The 20,925-nt window shown below is 39.1% G+C and overlaps 1 protein-coding gene across 1 annotated transcript in view; it reads left to right on the top strand.

Moving 5' to 3' along the window:
• Positions 1-20,925, top strand: part of thada (THADA armadillo repeat containing) — a 118,978-nt gene that overhangs the window by 52,298 nt on the left and 45,755 nt on the right. Inside the window, exons 29-30 of the mRNA XM_008430387.2 lie at positions 4,932-5,100; positions 17,417-17,520. Coding sequence (XP_008428609.1) covers positions 4,932-5,100; positions 17,417-17,520 — 273 coding nt within the window. The remainder of the gene's footprint in view (positions 1-4,931; positions 5,101-17,416; positions 17,521-20,925) is intronic.

The following is a 20,925-nucleotide window of genomic DNA, read 5'->3' as shown; positions in this document are numbered from 1 at the left end:
TTCTCCCATTTATATAACCCTAGAGTCAAATTTTAGCCTTTTTTTTTATTATTTAGAAAGTCAGCCCACTTCTACATTAGAAGTGACTATACAGCGCCTTGTAAAAGTTTTCAAATCCCTTAATTCTGCTCATTTTTTCCAATGAAACCACAAACTTCAGCCTTTTAAAGTGATGAGGCAACACAAAGTGATCCATAGCTATGGAATGGATGGAAAATGATCCAGTTTTCAACATTTTTCCAACTTAAACTCTGAAAAGCATCCATTTGAATTCAGCCCCCATTACTCTGACTCTCCTGAATAAACTACAGTGCAGTAAATCACCTTCAGAAGAACACACAAGTAGATCCCATCTGTCTTACAGCTGGGGATGTAAACAGGAGACTCAGCAATCCATAGGTTAGAATGGCCTAGTCAAAGTCCAAACCTAAACCTAATTGGGAATTTTGTAAAACCTAAAAATCGGGTCATCACGGATGTTACATTTGCAGATAACGGACAGGAACTCACCAGATGTAGAAAAGTTGATAGTTATAAACTACTTAAAGTTGGTAAAACTCCATGAGCATGAATGTTTTTATTTTATTCTATTTAATATTTAAAGGGGCAGTTTGATGTAAAATCAACTTTTTTGAGCTCAACATTGTGTTATAATGTTATTCCCTCAGAAACATATCTGGAGTGTTGGATTGATTCTTCCTGGCATGTTTGAGAAATCCTTTAATCGCCATGGCAACCATTCAGCTGTGCAAAACACCTGGGTGAACATAGCCCCGCCTTTAAGGCGCAGCTCCTTCTTGGATCAGCGGTTTCCAAGTTTCAGAGTTTCCACCTTCCTCGTGACAAGCAGCTCCTTCAGACTAGCCAGCAGCAATTAGCAAACACTTACTGCAGCACTGGTAAAAATGTTGCTATGGTCCTGATAGAGGGGAAATGTTGTGTTGACTGAGTTTCAGGAAGGGCAGGAGCTTTTAAAGGGACAGAGGCCCAATTTTAAAGCGTAACATTTCCTTTGAGTCATATTTGATGTACATGTAGCATTTTTATAGCAACTGAAGTTAACACAGACACATAATTCTGCCCCTTTAAAGTTATGCAACAACTAAAACGGTTTAATTGGTAAAGTAAGCCGTTGGTTTTGTTACAGTTAAAGGCTCACTTCCTCTTTCTCACCTCGATGTCCGGGCTCGTTTCGCAGTTTCAGTGGAGTAATTTGTTCTCTCTGCTCTGAAAATGAGGCCCAGATGAGCCTCGTTGTTGCCAGTCAACAGTCTGCCTACGGATCCCACGGGGGACGCTGCCATTTCTAAAATTACACCCTTCCAAACTGTCATTTCCTTTTACAAAACAGCTTCATTGGGACAAATTGGCACCGATAGCTAACATGTGGGCCACAAAGGAGGAGGGGAGTGGCAGAAAGTGAAGACTGAGCCAGTTTATTACCGTCAGGTTCGTTTCTATTTTTAAAATATTAAACTTAAATTGTTTTTTTTTGAGTGTGCCAAACAGTATAATGACATAAAGTAAAAATAGTCTGATTTCCTGGAGCCTAAAGATGCACCGATCCATTTTTTTTCACTTTTGAAATGGATATCTGGGGTCTAATATCAGCCGATACCGATCAGAGAAACAGTGCTGCCTTCACTTAAAATGTTTGTTTTTTTTAAAACACAGACATAAATGTACTGAATTACTAATTTATTTGATAACTTTGCACCAGTACAGTACATTTAAATACACAAATTTGGTCAAATATGTAAAAACAACTTTAGTTTGTTCAGTCAACGCAATTAGCCCAGGTAAAATAAATAATAAAGAACTAAAAACTGACAGATATGTTGACTGCTGTGGTCAACATGTAAAAATAAACTAACAAATCTTATTTCAAACGGTTCAGAAATTCTGAGTATAACGTATTTCAGTGCACAAATACACATTTTACACTTAAATTAAAGAAAAAAAACCTTCACCCATAAATATGCAGGAATGCTATCGCATTTTAAGCGCTAAAATATAAATGCAATACTTATTTTCTTATATAAAAAGCCATTGAATAATTTTTTTTATTTTAATCTTCGAATGAATTTATAATATTCTATAAAATGCTTCAACCAGGCGTCTGCTGCGCGGTCGAAGCATTTTGAGGGATTTGAGCGTTCAACGCCGAGTTGGAAAATCTAAACTTTCGCCGTGAAGCATCAACCAATCAGAGCGACTCTGATATGTAACGCAGTGGCGGCTGAAGTTGGTGTCCGGCCAGGAGATGCAGGTCAGCAGGGCATCAAACCGGGCTGAGACGTAAACAGCGACCGTCGTCGGCTTTCAGCGAGATTATGAAACTCACCAAACCTCTGAACTATCTGGTGAATTCAAACACTCACCCGACGCCGACATTCTGTTGATTTCAGTAAATAAAACCAAGACAATCTCATGACTTAATCCGCCGCTACTCGAAACAGAGAGGAAATAAAGGCGAGAGGCTCCGACGCGCGTCGCGCCGTTCTCAGCCGTCGTTTGTTCAATAAAAGCTGAACACAAAATGCTCAGCAAAGACGTCTGAGCCTCCGTTATGAATAGTTTGGTGCCACTTTCTCAGTTTCATAATACAAAGAGACCAGGAAAGCAAAACCACGACTCGTCCCAACGCCCGGATAGAGCAAAATGTCAAGCATCTGACTACAAAGTGCGCACACGTCGAACTTAAAGAGACGCGACATGTTCTGTGTGAACGCAGCATTAAAAGGTGAAATGAGAAATCTGCAGAATGTGCCAGATTATAATCCGTAGAATAATCGATTGCTAAAATAATCGTCTGTTGCATCTTAGATAAACCAAGAAGATAGATTTAAAGTAAATCTGATTCGTCTGATCGATTTATTTCCATTAACTGAGTTTTTTTGTTCAAATGATTAAAAAAACTGAAATAAAGTTTTAGAAATGATTAAAAATGTAAACTGAAAGAAAAAGTTTTCAGACTGTATTTTTGTGCCAGAGATGAAGCGATGCTACATTTTCTGTGTTTTGTGTGAATTTCTGAATTAGGCTTGTTGCTTATTTTATTTCAAGTGGCTGTTTTAGCTAAAGAATAAACAAAGTCTTTCTGAAATTACCTTCTTCCTCCAGTGACTGTGGATCTGCCCCTTCCAGTCTGTCTTATCTCATTCATGTTCTGGTCGTGTCCTTCCCCCCGTGTCCGCTCCGGCTCTGTTATGACACCGGAGAAGGAAACTCTACCGGCTTGTAAACAAGGTTAATTTTAGCTTTACTCTCAGGGTGACAGGCCATACTCAGCATTACCGGCGAGCGCTGCAAGCGACCGTGGGAGGGAAATGTCTGCGTGTGGGCAATAACAAGACGTCGCTTACTATTTCCTGCCCGGTCAGCTAATGACTCGAAAATATTTGAATTCGGGTTTATCGTTCATCTGCAGGTCCAGGAGATGTTGATTTTGTAAGGTTTGCAATAAGTCGAGGAACTGGGTGAGGGAATGAAAGCAAGGTTATGTAAGATATAAGCAAAAATAGAAGCCAAATCAAATAAGTGGTGAATTTATTAGCGACGTACTGATGGTTCAACGAGAAAACGGTAAAATCCTGAGAGGTTTCTGACGACCTGAGGGCATTTTGGTCCAAGGCAATCCGAACTTTATAGATCATTAACAACATTTATTTATAAATATTTTACAAACAGAGCATTTTGGATGAGCTGTGTTGATGGTAATTGAGTCCATTTGAGTCCTAAACTCTGCCTTAAACTACAACTTTGGTCATTTAGTCACATTTTGAGCGTAAACATGGTGAGAAACGGTGCTGTTCTCCATAATCAGCTCTAATTGAGTCACAGGGGTGTTGAATAAAGAGTGGAGCCGTGAGGAACCTCACATACTGTCTGGACTTAACCGGTTAATACACTGCTAAAACACAAAATCTTACCAAGTATTTTTGTCTAGTTTCTAATGAAAACTAGACTAGTAAACTTGAAATAAGATAAAACTAACTTGTAAGTAACTTTATAGTAAAATCTAAATCAGGAGCATCAAACTCAGTTTCATTTTGGGCCAAATCAAACATCTGAATGTTCTTAAAGGGCCGGTTGTGCCAGAATATATTGATAAAACCCATAAAACTGTTGAAATATCAATAAATAGCTGTTTGTACTTTAAAGTTAAATAACCACTGATCAGTCCCTACAGCATTTTGATTGTTTTTGTGTGTTTTTTCCAATCAAAATCACAGATTTTGTGGTTCTAATTTAGAAAAATGTGTGCTAATGTATGATGTTAAATGAGACTTTGTATTTATCGGCGTATTGATCACGGATTATAACATCCATGAAGGCTGAGGCAGCAGTCACTTAAACTCAATGTTTTTCACCAATTTTGAGAAAAAAATGCGGTAAAATCAGAAAAAATGTGGGGATTTTTTGTGTGAATTTTGCAGATTTGTGAAAAATTGGAGGAACTTATTGATGTAATTTGGAGTCTAGAGGGCCACATAAAAAACTATGGCGGGCCAGATTTGGCCCCTGGGCCTTCAGTTTGACACGTGCTCTAGATGCTTGTTTTAAGTAAATAATTTCTTTATATTGATGAAAAAGTTCTTGTTCCATTGGCAGAATATTTAACTTACAATAAGATATCTTTTCCGTCCTTTAAGTTAATTTACCTGCCAACAGAACAAGAACCTTTTCATCAATATTAAGGGATTATTTACTTAAAACAAGCCTCTATGTCTTACTAAAAAGTTACTTTTAAGTTAGTGTTGTCTTATTTCAAGTTTACAAAGATATTTGCATTAGAAACCAGACAAAAAATTAAGATTTTCTGTTTTTGCAGTGTAATTACAAAACTGACCTCAGGTTTTTGACCTTTTGCGATATCCGTCTCAGTTAAACAGATTTTCTGTCACGCTGCCACCATGTTTGCTGTGCAGATGCAGTCGGTCGGCCGTGTACCGGACCAGAGAGATGGCGGCCCGGGCCCTCGTCCCGTTCGTACTCGTCACCCAGATCCCGTCCACCGTCCGGACCTTACTGCAGGAGCTCCCTCCAGAACCGGGACCCAACATCCAACAAAACCACATCCATGGCACTCTGCTGCAGGTCTGCTCCCACACACCCACATCAACACAAACCAGTTCACTCATACTGGGAATATACATCGCTCACTGTAATCATAGGTTGTTTAAACAACCGCAGGTTCTCAATTAGAGCTGAAATCAAAACTTCAATCATTCGCCTGTCAGAGCTCTGAGTTTCAGTTTATGAGTCAGAGTTAGGTCAGCGCTGACAGGGACTCAAACTGCAGCCTGTGGGGTATTTACCCTCAAATTCAATTCAAACTACGTTATTGATCCCAAAGGGAAACTAAATGTTGGATTCTTCAAAAGGTTATTGGTGGAAAGAAGGATTTCTTTACCATGACAAGAAAATACAGCTGGGTGAGAAAATATGAGAAAATACAAACACTAGATAATCTATTTTTGATGGATGGTGGGGTTTGGGCTTAAACAATTAATCAGATTAATTGTGATTAATTGATTATTGAAATAATCGTCAACTAATTTAGTAATCGATTAATCATCAACTGGAGTCAAAAAAGGCCATTTGGTGTAAAAAACTGTAATTAAGCCAAAACTGTGCAGAAATATAAACATTTTAAAGAAATGTGAATCTTTCAGTGTTTTTTATTTTTAGGGTTAAAATTCGATTCAGAAATTATTTTTAATTCAGAAACCAGTTTTTCTATTCAAACGCTCTACAGGTTGTTTAAACTATGTGACTGAGAAAAGGAAGACAGTGTGAACAAAAATATGACATTTATTTAAATGTATAACATACTATACCAAACTATTTAAACCAAAATAAGTTTGTGCGTAAAAGTCTTTTATTTAATTTATATTAGCAGTATGGGATGGCTTTGCTGCCTGAGTTCTTTTTAAATAAAAAAAACTGTAATTTTACAAAACATTTAAGAAACTAAAATCAGTTTTTGAGCATTTTGAATTGATTCAAAATTGCCAGAACTAGGAATCTGTATAGAATTTTTTTTTCTGCACTTCAATCCTAATTTGGATTTAAAGTGACAAAATGTCTTAAAACAGCTCAGAAACGTCGGAGCTGATCAAACTAAAATCTTGTTTTATAAAAGAAAGATGTAAAAAATAAAATAAAAATGTTTTGTATAGCCACTGGCCAATCCTAACGTTCAACGAAGCATAATAGGTCATATTTAATTAGAATATTGCTCAGTTTTATTGTTTAGAAGGTAAATAAACCAAAACAAACTAAAAAACAAAATATTTTATATAAAAAAATGTATAGACTTTTTTTAGGCTCTCAAGTATTTTTAACTTGATTATTTTGGTTTAATTGATTGATTGGTTTTCATTCCCATTTTTACTTTTACCAATCTGAATTATCACCTAACAGTGACGTGAAAACAGTTTCCTACCCCAGGTAAGATACTGACTGCTCATAACCTGCCTTTACAGAAAATCCCTTTAACGACAGAAAGTCTGCTGGTTGTACTGGGACAGAATCCACACAGAGCTTATCCAGACTGGGCGGTTATCTCAGGGTAAATACCCGTGTTTAGTTCTGTCGTTGCACCCTGACCAAACACAACCAAACAGTCTGCCTGTAACATCAACACTGCCAGAGGAAAAGGGGCAGAGGGGGATTCCCGGAGCCTTGATGGGGGTCGGAGGGCGCGGCGAGCTACGGTACGCAGGGGTCGACGCAGGGAATGCAATCTGCAGCGGTTTCTTCAGGATGAGACGGAGTGTGCGCCACTCGCTGGCGGTCGGGACTCCGGGGAGGTCCGCTGTGGGACGGAGGGGTTGCCTCATAAAAGCCTAGACGAGGTTTCAGGGGGAGAGTGGTTTTTAGTTTGTGTTGCTGTCATGGCTGCCACGTGTGGACGCTCCCCAGATGTCTCCCGATCGCATCCTCCCTGGTTTATCGCCGTCTGTTTCTCCAACATGGATTTCTGATTGTTCGTCTTCTGTATCGTGTTGTTGATCATTTATTGGGATAAATGCCTTACCATACGTGTGTCACAATAAATACCAACCAATAATTACCAATTTCATCGAGCGACAATATTCAGGGTTTCTGAAAAATCCTTAAGTCTTAAATTCATCTAAAACTAAGGCCTTAAAATGTCCTAAAAGAATGTAATTTGGTCTTAAATATGTTTATCACAAGTCTTAAGTTTATTGAGAAACTGCCAGGTTCTAGGTGGTTGAGGCTAACGCTAACTAGCTGTTATATTACCCAGCTTGCTAACTAGCTAGCTTAGATTTAAGTAAATCCCCCCGGGGCCTTGAGTTTGACATGTGCTCTGGATCTCGCTGTGACATTAGTTGTTTTATCTTCAGGTGGTAGAAGGCCGACTTTTGGAATCGTCTTTATGTTGCAGTGAAGGTTCAGGTTTGACTCGCCCACATGTCGCTCCTCATCTCTAGTTTCTCGCTGCAGAAGCTGAAGCAGTGTGTGGAGAAGTGTATAAAATTAATGCTGCGATGCGGCCAAACTCACAGCAGCTCTGCTTTCAATCACTTTGTGTCAGATTGCATAAAGAGGCCGAACTGGAATAAAAATCCATCCAGCTCTTAAATTAACGATTGTATACATCATATCTCACCAATGTTTGAAAAGTGAGTTTTACCCTCTGCTGCTTAAATTATGGTGTTTGTATGTGACGTAATGAAGCGGGAATCGCCATGGCGACCGGTAAACTCGGTTCCCAGCTTTGATGGGAGCGTTCCCACCTTCCTCTTTAGTCCGTTTCCTCATATTGGTTCCACTTCTTCACACCGGGAAAGGCAGGGATCCCGTCTCTCCAGGATGTAATCGTCTCCTGGAATGGGAGCTAGGACGTAGGAAACCTCTTTGTCCTTCCCTGTATCTCGTCTTCGCCGTGTTCGGGGTTTGTTACCGGAGACACCGGCCACCAGGTTTCTAATTATAAGATGAAACAGGAGCTGCGTGCTTATTTGAACCGAACTGTGATCTTCTAGGGATCATTTTTGATGAAAATAAAGTCAAATTGTTGTTGTTTTTTGTGTCTAAAACTACCACTACAGTGGCACATTTATCTACTTGTGATGTTTAAAACAACATTTCAGTTATGAGACACATTTGTGTCTTTTTTTATTTGTTAAAACAACCATTGGAGATCAGTCGTGTCAGAGTTTGGATTCACTGAGATGCATCTTCTCTGCTTCAGTAAGGACATAAACTTATGAGATGTAGTGATTCTGATGCCTGTAAGCCATGTGTAGACATTCATTTCCTTCTTCCTGCCACCAAAAGCTCACTACACTATTTATACATCTCATATAATCTCCTTATCTTTCTGTGGTCCGCAGAAAGATGTCCCCTTGTGGCTGCTCAAGGTATTGCAGCCCACACTTTGAAAAACACTGGCTGTTTACTCTGAAGGTGGATGCAATGCTCTGGCAGCAAGCATGACGCTGCCACCCCCATCTTTGCAGGGCTACAGTTTCAAAAGCTCTGACCTATTATGTTTCCTTGAACAGCTTAGGATATGTTTATACCAAACATGTTTATTACAGTTTTTCGTACAAAATCATTCTTAATGACATTTTAGTCTGACCAGTTCTGTCTATTTTGAGTTATTTAAGGGGGTCCTGTCACTTTAAATTTAAATAAACTGCAGCTGGTCGCAACCCCCTTAACTCGACATTTATGTTCACAAATGAAAATGGCTGCAAACAGATGAGCAACTATACTACATGCATCTTTGAAAAGCATTAGTAGAGCTTCCTGCACCACTAAAAAGAAAGCAGCAAGTGGTTTCTGGATGGCAAGTCAACAACAAAGCACTTGTCTTTTCCAGCAGCCATTGTACAGCGCATACAGCGGTAAAACTAGCTGATCAAATGTGCTGGAGCTCTGCTTGGGTTGCTAGGTAACTGGCTGCACTTCACTAGGTGACGGGCAGTGCCTGGTGTTTTGTAACGTTACATTCTGGAGGTTTTTGAAACGGCTCGTTTTCTAGACACTAAAAAACATTAATTTATTGCCAAAACTTGGCAGCGTTTCTTTTGTTTTAAAGCGATTGGGTTGTTTTTAGAAGCAATAGAAACCCAAATGGAAGAACAAAAAGCATCGCCGTGTGTTTTTGTCTTTAAACTCCTCCAAACATAGTTCTTGTCATATAAGACAAAACTAACTTACAGGTTACTTTCCAGCAGGATGTATGAGCTTAAATCAATAATTCCTTGATATCGATGAAAACGTTTGAGTTTTATTGGCAGATTATTTCACTTATAACACGGAAAAAATGTCGTTACCAGTTAAATAATCAGCCAGTTGAGCTGGTGCATTTTTTAATCACTGTTAAGGAATTATTTACTTAAAAAAGGCCCTATACATTTCTGAAAAGCTACTTGTAAGTTCGTTTTGTCTTATTTCAAATGTACTATGACATTTTCACCAGAAAGTAGACCTCAAAAAACTTGATAAGATTTTGTTTTTGCAGTGTAATGAGTGTCGCCTGACTGAAGATGCTAAACAATGCAGGATGAAAATGAGCTAGCTCAGCGTTATCTGCCGACTGATGCATATCCAGGTTATCGTGTCTGCAGGTGAAGATGATGAAGAGATGTTTGTGTTTGATATGCAGCCTCTGTCCCAGCAGCAGCTGCTGGAGAAGCGACTAAAATTAGCAGCAGGCAGATAGAAGTCTGGAGTACGTGTGGAGAGGAGCGTCTGACACACAGCCCCCGATCCGGCAGATACGACCTGCATTTTTACTGTCTGAAATCCTCTGCTGGATGTTTACGGTGTGTGTGTGTGTGTGTGTGCGTGCGTGCGTGCGTGCGTGCGTGCGTGAGGACGTGGTGTTTAGCCTTGGAACCCGTCTAGCGTGGGGCACCACGGTTCGCCGTGTGTGTTTTTGTGTAACAGGTAGCAGATGTTTTTGCTCGGGGGGGAGGAATGACTTCCTCTGTTACTGTCAGGGAACAACTGTTAGTGGGCCAAGTGGGAATCTGGGAACCATCACAGCTACTGCGCCTTACCTCCCTGCTGACTTTCACACACACTTTATGAATCTGCTGGAAAACACGTCACCATGGTTACGGTCTGGGTTTCCCTCGGATACCCGGATTCTGCTGGTTCTTCTACATCGACTTTGAATTTAATACAATACTTTGTGGTACTATCGTGATAAATGGTAAAAATTACATTTAATTCTTAATTTTTAGGTAACTGTAGGGGGACTGGGATCTGAATCCCTGATCATTCATGTAGCTTCTTTGTAAAAATCCTTCTTTTTAAATGTGGACTGTGGACATTAGCAATACTAATTTACTAATTGCTGCAACATGTTTGGCATTGAGATGCTCAGGGTTCCCCCCAGAAAACTAGCTAAGCCCACAGCAGAGCAGTCACCGAGTTTTTGAGTTAAAAAATGTTTAAAGTTGACAGGAAATTTGGAAATATCTCAATATAATTATGTTACTGGACGATATTAACAATTAACATAAATAAATATAATTTTTTGCACTTCAGTTGTTTCACCCTAATTAAAGTGTCAAAATATTTTTTGATCCTTTACCTGTCATTTACTTGTCACTTCATTTGCTGATGTTTTTAGCATGTAGAGCCGTAAATACAGCCCATAAAACTCTTAGCCTGGCGGGGGCGGAAGTAAAGCCTGGTGGCCCGCCAGGCTTAGAATACACCCTGCAAAAACACAAAATCCTACCAAGTAGTTTTGGTATAGTTATAGTGCAAATATCTTTGTCTTGAAATAAGACAAAATTAACTTCTAAGTAGCTTTTCAGTAAGTTATAGGAGCTTGTTTTAAATAAAAAATTAATTAATATTTATAAAAAATTCCTAGATTATTTAATTTATAACTTGGGAAAAATGTCTTGTTATACGTTAAATAACCTGCCAGTGGAGCTAGAACTTTATCATCGATATTAAGGAGTTATTTACTTAAAACAAGCATTTTTATCTTGCTGAAAAGTTACTTGTAATCTAAGATATTTGCACTAGAAATTAAACACCCTTGGTAAGATTTTGTGTTTTTAGCCTTGAATAGCTTCGCTGATCGGCTAACTCCTTTTAGCACAACTTCCACACAACAACAGTCTTTTCCAGCGTCCGCTCAGATTTTTTTTGAATCAGAAATTAACCACCATTGGGTCAAAAGAAGAGGCTTTGGCTGCTGCTTGCTTCAGAATTATGGACGTACCAGAAACGCTGGAACAAAGGTTCCGGCTCGGGACTTTTGTATGTTGAAGCCAATTAATTGCATTAAGATTCTCAACACGTTAAAATCAGTGTGATTAATTAACCAAAATTAAAATATACTTTATACCCAGCAGCAAAGTAAAGCAGGATGTATCTTCACAGGTTTATTTCCCCAGACTGTTTAGTTTCACCCTTCCTCCTGAAAACAACCGGCTGTGGGTTTAAAGCTAGCTTAGACGCTGCGTTCACACCCATGTGCATATGCAGATGTAACGCAGCATGACGTGGTGTCTCGAGGACAAACTAAGTTTGTGTCAGAACCTGTCTGCATTCAGCAAGAGGCGCTTTATTTCCTTTTATATTTAGCTCATCTTTATTGGGATCCATTTTTGCCTAATTGGGCACGTCTGCAATTTGCCTCTCCGTGTCTGCTTTTAATGTCGATTCATGCGTCTCTTTGTGCATGTGTTTTACTGGACGGAGTTCTGGATTGCAGTGCAATTATTTGCACTTGCTCCGGCTGTGTGTGAGCGTGCCGTATAAAGGGCGCACTCTCGCTGCAGCGTGTGGTCAGTCTGTGGTTGCGGCAGTGGGAGGGACAGTAGGGCAGGCTGATAACAGAGTCTGAATGGACCTCACATCCACCACCACTATTTTTGCCGGTCCCAAAAGCAGAGAGGAAGGCTTGCTGCAACACACACCAGAAAAAAAAAAAGCCTCTCTCATGCAAAAGTAGTTAGATGCCTCGTTATGAAACAAGGCGTACAGAATGTCTTGATTCTTGTCATATTTAGCACTGCGGTGGCTGGGGTTTCCGGTGGAACACAAAAATGATGCAAACCGAAGCTATAACAGCGGCAGGTGTTTTTAGCCACTATTATAAGATATAATAATTAACAACAAGAAGCTAAATTAGGTAAATATTAAATTAAATACCAAACAACATTTAATCAAAACACCCTCCAATGTGGAAATGTCATGTAAGTTTAAATCATTATATATGAATCATGTGACTTCTGTTTCAAGTACTCAGCGTACAGACATATAAATATATCAACTTAAATAAGAATGAAGGAGCAGTACACTGCAAAAACACAAAATATTTCTAAGTATAGTTGGTCTAGTTTCTATTGCCAATAACATAGGACACTTGAAATAAGGCAAAACTAGCAAGACTTTTCAGCAACAGGTGTTGGTTTTTAGTCAATAGTTCCCTTATATTAATAAAAGCTAAATGATCTCACTTAGAATATGGTAAAAATGTTGGTATAAGTGAAATAATCTAACAGTGGATCTAGTACTTTTTCATCAATATTAGGGAATTATTTAAAACAAGCCCTTATATCTTCTGACAACTTATTGGAAAGTTAGTTTTGACTTATTTCAAATGCACTATGATGTTTGCAAAAGAAAACTAGACCAACAGTATTTGGTAAAATTTGTTTTTGCAGTGTATGCTTTCAAAGCAGGAGAACACTTTTTTCTGTATTATTATTAATATTTTTTTGACTCGTGATTAACGTGTTAAGAGTAATATAATGTCATATTAACAAAAGAGAGAAGACATGCTAACATTAGCATTTCAGCTAACTAGTTCGTTTTAAGTCAATAATTCCTTAATATTGAAGAAAAAGTACTGGTTCCACTCAGATTATTTCACTAAAAATAAGAGATTATTCCCATGTTCTAAGTGGAATAATCTGACTGGCGCTTTTTCTTCAATATTAAGGAGTTATTGACTTAAAACAATCTGCTATATCTTACTGCAAAGTTACTTGTAGGTTATTTTTGTCTTAATTCAAGTGTACTGAAGTATTTGGACTAGAAAACAACTTGGTAAGATTTTGTGTTTTGACAGTGTATTTAGATGTATTTGCAGGTAGTTTTTCTTTATAAAATTGAAAGATTATTGTAAGGATGAGAGTTTATTGAATTCAAACTGTAAAACTCCTATTATCCAGTCTGATTGCATAAAGAGTGATGTATTTTAAGGATTTACAAATGCTGTTTGGGTGATTATTGCTTTCAGCTAACTAAAAGTCAAAATTTAGCTTTGAAGACTTCGATACTAAATCAAACCAATAAGGAAATATTATGACATGACAAACCTTATGGGGATTTCAGGAGCCATGTCATCTGCTGGTGTTTCTCTAGTACTTCCTGTCCACAGTGCTAAAATAGAATAGAAACAGCATTTATTGTCCCACAAAGGGGAAATTCGGGAGTAAAAGTACCAATTCCTGCTTTACTGCAGTGCAGATGTACTGGAGGCTGCTATTTAAGCAGCCTTGTTTTTTTTTTTTTTGGCATATGTACATTTGAAGACCAAAATTGTTCAAACAACGGGCTAATTTTTGATTGTACTCAAGGAGATGCTGTTTTTTTTTTATTATTTTTTATTATTCCATTTTGGTGCGAAAATAGTTAAAGGCAAAAGAGGAAAGATTCATTTTTGATGTGGAAAAATATATATAATGCTCCACAAATAAGAAAAAAAGCCAGAAATATTGTGGTGAGAAGTCTAGTTTAAGTGAGTATATAAAGAAGGAGTGCTAAGTTAGTGTGTTGAACTTTAACAAATCTATATAGTGGCTATTTTACAGTATAATACAGCAGTTGTTTGTTTGAGACCTAAATTCTGGTCTGTCTCTTTAATAAAAAGTGTTTTAATCCCCCTCCCCTTTTCTACCTTAGCAACGGTTGGAATCACCATGGTAACCAGTGTCCAAGTATTTTTTAAATCTCTGGTTCTGACATGACTCAGCAAGTTATTCTTTCTTGTAAGACAGTCATTGATATTAATATTATAGTGATACATACCAATGCTTACAGTTATATTTAACAAATAATAATATAATTGGTAAATTAATTTATTTCAGTAAACAAGTTATATTGTTTATTTATACGCAGACAGGCGTTTTAAAGCTGTTATTTGTGTTAATGATGATTTTTAACATTTAAGATTAGAATAATACATAAAACCAATAAAAAAAATATTTTTAACACATAAATATGGACTTAATGAAAAGTAACTTTAATAGCTGCTTCAAGATGGTGCTTTTAATCTGAAAAACAAGCTTCATTTGAACACATCTTCAAATTTTACCGAATATCACTACTTGTCCAAATCGTTAAATAATTCACAAGTGGGTATATAAAATACAATTAGTGGAAGTTGATTTATGTTGGATTGTTGGGTTGTTCAAACCTTTTTTCATCAAATGATAATAGAAACCATTAACTGAGGTTAAGTAAAATCCTAAAGTTGTAGAAAGAAAGGCCACTTTTTATTGACCTAATTATTTTAGAGGAGCAGCAAGTGTTGGAAGAAGTCCTTTTTACTTGGAGATGTATGGATTTTATGACTAAACAAACATTTTTATGGCAATAATAATTGAAAAAATGGACATTTTCTTCTACAGCATGTCTCTGTGCTGCTGTTTCATTGTCCCTGATTTATTTCAGCTTCATTCAACCCAGCATCCCCACCCACATGGGGTGTTGTTCTCCTCTCCGTCCTTGGAAGGAGGAGGAGGAGGAGGAGGAACAGGGAGGCATCGCTTTCTATAAATATTTCGTTTTTCACCATGCCAGGCTGGATTGAGCCGGTTGAGCCTCGGATGCAGGGACTTCCCAGCTCTGGGGATGAGGTGTAGCTGTGGAGGGCAGAGAGGGAGAACGTGGACACAGGAGGATGAATCAAACCGTTTCATGGGAAGGAATGCCTCTGTAAACAGAACTTCCTGTCCTGATTGATGTTTGGTGTCAAAAAGTAAAAAAAAAACAACAACCTATTCTGCATTAAACAGGATTTGTACATTACTAATCTGATCATTTTTGGACGTTGCTTCAACTTCTCTTAGTTTTTCTTGGACTGAATTTGTTTCGCATAGATCATCTTGAGTTAAATTTCCTGACAGAAGAGAGGCTTAGAAGTGTTCGGTTTTCGAAGCAGGTCCAGAAAAAAAAGCAAAACCTCATCGCTGAGTGACAGTGAGAGGAAGAGAGCGTCTCTTGGTGGGGGTGTGAAAGCTTTCGGTGCGAGCCAGTGGGTGTTGTCTGGGCGTGGAGAGGGGACGGGGCGGGCCAGGACTCGGTGGCCATGCTTGGTGCTACGTGGTCGGCCTGGTTTTTCCCCACGTTGCCTTCCCTGCACGACGTAATGAATGGCTTCCTACTGGTCTGTGGCCGTGGCCCCAGCTTAAAGAGTATACTTACCAAGGCCCAGAATACACACCCCAGCAGGCCGGCCAGCCAGCCAGCCTGTGTCCTTTCCTCTGAACACTCCCAACCACTGGTCCACCTGCTGCAAACTGGCGCAGTTTCTGTTTCACAGCGCTGGTTGAAGTGGGAAGCATTTCCTTTAAAGCACAAGTGGTTTTCTTCTTCTATCTACAGCCTTACAGGGGACTTCTGTAATGCTTTGTTCACTGCAAAAACACATTTGTTGAGAGGGAGAACAGCAATAGGTCAGGCGTGTCAGCCGATCGCGATCGGGAAGGTTTTGAGTTCAGGAGACAAACTGAACGCCGCAGGACGCAGAGACGAGAACGTCCTCTTGTGACGCGCTTATCAAAATATTCAGTGATAAAAAAATCCAAAATGTTATGTGTCAAAGCTCCCAGAATTTTGTAGCTGACAGCCATCTTGGTAGTTACTGTAACCGTCGTTACAGTTGCTAGGGAGTTGCTATGACAACAATAAACAAGTCACAAGCTTAGAACTAGCTCAGACCTCGTTCCTATCTAACTTCTGAACAATATAAGTGCAAAATAAATATTACTTGATTACAATTTGAACACTCTGTCCACATCTGTGTAATACTAAGTTAAATATCAGATGTTATATTGACAAACTAGCAAAATTAGCTTAGCTGACGTAGCTTTTATCTGCAGGCTAAGATGAACATGAAGCCTACATGTTTGCTACGACATGTGCTTACTCTGCCGGTCACCAGAACCTCATTATTCACACGAAGAGTTCGTACGTCCTTTACAAATCACTGCCGTATGCGTCCATGGATTTCGGGCTGCGGAGCTAATGCATGGTGTACGCTGAGCAGGTGTTTAAGTTAGCTAATCATCCACTGCTGTGTTCAGGCGACTGCTTGTTACAAAATAAACATCAAGCCTGAAAACGTATAACAGACCGAATGTTGTGTTTTTGACGTAATCTCTGTTCTGAAGGCTGCCGGTTACCACGGCAACAGGTGCCGACAGAAAGAGAGCGACAGAGTAAAAATATACAATTGGTTTTGAGTCGTTCACCTGTTCTGCGTTAGTTTATCTTTGGTGTGGCGCATTGTAGCCACTGTCATTTCTGAAAGTTCAATAAATGTCAAAATTGAACTAATTACTTAAAACTCTGATCCAGAACCGCATAGCATTCTGGGAGATGTAGGCAGAGGAAAGACTTTAGTTGCTCAACCTCACAGCCAGCTTGGCTAGCTGGGTAGCATGAACTAACTCACTCACTCTTTGGTTACCTAGCAACTCACTCACTCTTGGGTTACCTAGCAACAACTTACTATAGCAGCAGTTTAAGATTTTGCCACTGTGGCTTATAACTAATAAAAAATAAACAACGTTGCAAAGTAAAAATTGTAGATCAGACCACAGCAGCCTTGTGGTATTTCAGATATTTAAAATAAAAAGGCAATCAACAATTATTGATATCGACTGATATGAAACGCTTATATTGTGATACGTTTTTCAGCTGTATTGTCCAGAGATAGATAGATAGATAGATAGATAGATAGATAGATAGATAGATAGATAGATAGATAGATAGATAGATAGATAGATAGATAGATAGATAGATAGATAATAAATATTGCTAGAAATATAAAGAAAGACAGATCTGTAGAAACAAACTAACTTTATTGAGCCTTTTTGGATTTTCCCTCAGGGATTTTGTCTTTTCTGTCTTACATCAAACCCTTTAAACATCAAATTAAAATAATATTAACACCCCAGTCCTACAGCTTCTCTGTTCTTGTTGTACTCCCGTTAGCATATCAATTAATCGATAAAACTGATTTATCGCTCAGCTCCAGTTTGGTCTGTGGCAGCAGAGCTTGGCGGGTTCTGACCCACCAGACAGTTCCTGTTCTGAACCCGGATCAGCCTTCTGCTGACCCGTCCTGGTGTTGTGAGAGTGAATGTGTGTTTGTCTGTGTGTGCAGGTGCTGTTTCTGCTGCGCTCCTTCCAGGCCGACTCACACAGACCCCTGCCAGCAGGAAGTGGCATCGGAGAGGCCCTCCGTCAGCGCATGTGGCTGGCTTCTAGGTAATCCTAGACACACGCATGCACACGTGTGGGAAACGACGCAGCGATAAGCATCCACTCCCCTCCTCCAGAAGAAAAAGCTCCTTGTTTGTCGTACATCCCCTGGCCGGCCGCGTCTGCTTCATGTCCTGCTGAGGTTTCTGTTTCAAAGAGGCCACCCGCTGACCCGACTGCAGACCTTTCCACCTGGCCGCCCCTCCACCAAAGAGCCTCTCGCTGTGGGGCGCGGTCGGCCCCGGCTGAGGTCAGGCCCAGGTCTCCGGTAGATAACACACTGCTAGCTTCACTTGGTTACTCTGATGAGGCTTTATTAAGATGACGAGGTGAATTCCTGCTGCCTAGAGCGCGCCAAGGCGCCGGCCCGTTTGATCGGGTCTGAGGACATTGCAGGTCAAAGTATCTCTGTTTTTGGAAAAAGAAAAACCTCCCAGCTCTTCCAGAACACCACTAATTTGAGGAAGGCCGGCTTCCAAAAAGGATGGAATGCATTGTTCGTCTGGTCTGAGTCAGTGCTGGGCTCTGGACTCGCACCGTCTCAGGCTCGGGTCGGGTTGGAGGGTTTTCTGTCTCCAGGATGCTGTCATCCTGTGGTGACTATCATATTTAAACATCTGAGTCGTTTGGATTTCTGTTGATGATTCAGCCCTCCGGAGCGTAACTCTGTGCATCATTGTGAAACAGTAACTGGAGCCTAACGGATGAAGGCTTTTCAACTGCCAGTATTGGTACCGATACTGCCTGGGTTAAAACCAGGGTTCTGGTTAAAACCAGAAACAAACATGTAGAAGCAACATTCAGCTTCTATGCACCCCACTAATCTGAAACAAACTTCTAGAAAACTGCAAAAGAGCCGAAACACTGAGTTTCTTTAAATCAGGGGCGTCAAACTTATTTAAAAAATTTTTAATCAAAAATCTGACTGTTCTTAAAGGGCCGGTTGTGGCAGAATGTATTGATAAAACCCATTAAACTCCTAAAATATTAATAATAAGTGTTTCTTAAAATTAAATAGTCTCTGATCAGTCCCCTGATTGTTCTTGTGTTTTTTGCAGTCAAAATCATAGATTTTGTGGTGATAATTAGAAATATTTGTAAGGGATTTTGCGCTAATGTTTGATGTTAAATGTGACTTTTTATTAGTCGATCACAGAATGTAACTTCACATAAATAAACCTGAGGCAGCAGTCACTTTATCCCAATGTTTTTGACCAATTTTGAGAAAGATTTGCACTAAAATCTGAATAAATGTGGGGATCTGTTGATTTTGTGTGAATTTTGTGGCTTTATGAAAAACTGGAGAGACTCATTGACATAATTTGGAGTCTAAAGGGCCACATAAACAGCTACGGCGGGCCAGATTTGGCCCCTGAGCCTTAAGTTTGACTAAAACCCAACTGCTTACCCTTCGACTCATAATAACTGGAACATTGACCAAGATATTCGATTTTATTGATTTTAAAGATTTAAATTCTTTCTCAATTGGTGTTTTACTATATATATATATTTTTTATGGTGTAAAGTACTTTGAACTGCCTTGTTGCTGAAATGTGCTTTACAATTAAACTTGATTGATTCATTAAAGCTGCAGATCTCCTCCTGTTCATGGATTTTCTGTAGATTTTGTCTAAGATATTTGGAGAAAATGCAGTGAAATACTAAGACACAATGCTGTTGGTTGGCATTTGCAAACCAGCCTCTCCAGGAGCGCCATTTGTTTTCATTTGTGAGATTGTGGTTCAGCTCCCATATTTAAAACACACTGACCAGGTTTCAACCAGCATAATTTAATTTAGAAGAATCGAATCAGAACAGGTTGAAAAATTCAGAAAAAGTTCCTCAGTTTTGCAAAAAAGTTTCAACTCTGGTGGTTTTTGTTATAAAGAAGAGAGGGAAACACATTTCCAGTGTAAACTGTAACAGAGCGAACCAGCTGGACTCGCTTCAAACCAGTGGATGGAAAAATGCCTAATTCACATTTTTATTAAATTTTTTTTACAATATTTTGAAAGTTTACTCACAGTTTGCATAAGAATTGCGTGGAAACACAGATCAAGCTTTGTCATCGCAGCACCAGCATTCTGCCCAGCATCTTTTAAAAGCTTCACGTATCGTCATTGCTGATTGCCGATACTTTAAAATAACTCAAAATGAATCTGACCTCCAGTTTGAACTTCCTCCCAGAGCTCATGCCGTCTGTTTTGTCTCGTGTTGTGTGTGAAGCATGCAGACGGCGGTGCGGTATTAATATCCGGCTGATGACATCATGACGTCAAGCTGACACACTGTATTCTTTGTAGCAGAGCGATCTGGTCTCATCCTGAAGATCCGCTCTGAACTATCCTCACACAAATATCAACAATGAAAATATACATCATGATTTTAAGTTGGCTTAAGTGGAACTCGATGAGCTTCGCCGTGAAGTGGTTATTTAGTGATTTAATGGAATAAGATGGATTTAATCCTGGATCAGCTTGGGGCGGCTCATGAGACACTCGAACTCGTTTGCCCTTAAGGTTTGAACAGAAATAAAAGTCCATCTTCGTCCCTTTCCGTCTCTTATCCTGAAATCTTTGGACCCAGTGACAACAGTAACTTTTTTGTCCGGGTCACTGCACTTAAATAACCCGATTATGACCAAGTGGAGCCAATGCATGAGATTATCACTGTTTCCATGTCAAGATGAGGATGTTTGGAACATTTTGTCAATTTAAGGAGCTTTGTTCGTTTAATTTCTTTATTTAATCAGAGCTGGAGGAGAGATTAGAGCCAAATGAGACGGCAGTCGTCCGAGTGTCAAACTCAAGGCCCAGGGGCCAAATCTGGTTCGCCGTGGCTTTTTATGTGGCCCTCTAAACTCCATCAATAAGTCCCTCCAGTTTTACACAAATAAGCAAAATCTACATTTCACTGCTAATTTTTCTCAAAATTGGTTAAAAACATTGGGTTTAAGTGACTGTTGCCTCAGTCTTACTTAGTCACATTTAACATCCTACATTAGCTCAAATACTTCTAAATTAGCGAAATATGGCGATCAATAAAAAGTCACATTAGTCATAATGCATTAGTGCAAAATTCCTTACAGTTCCTAAAATCTTGCAAAAAACAAAAACAATCAAGGGATTGATCAGTGATTATTTAACTTTAAGAAACACGTATTGGATGCTGAAACAAATGTCTATTCATTAATATTTTAACAGTTTTATGCGTTTTATCAATACATCCTGGCTCAACCGGCCTTTTAACAACATTCAGATTTTTGATATGGAGCAAAATGAAACCTCTGATTTCGGTTGCTAGTGAAAAGGAGACGCAGTGTTGTGAAACATGATGTTCTAATTAATTCATTATGTCAGTAATTTCCACTTTCTGTTGGTAATCACAGCAACATACCGGCCTGATCTGGCT

The sequence above is a fragment of the Poecilia reticulata genome, chromosome 15 (genome assembly GCF_904066995.2).
Source record: "Poecilia reticulata chromosome 15, P_reticulata-male-v2, whole genome shotgun sequence".
In the NCBI taxonomy this organism is placed as follows: Eukaryota; Metazoa; Chordata; class Actinopteri; order Cyprinodontiformes; family Poeciliidae; genus Poecilia; species Poecilia reticulata.
This window is presented reverse-complemented; position numbering and strand designations above follow the sequence as displayed.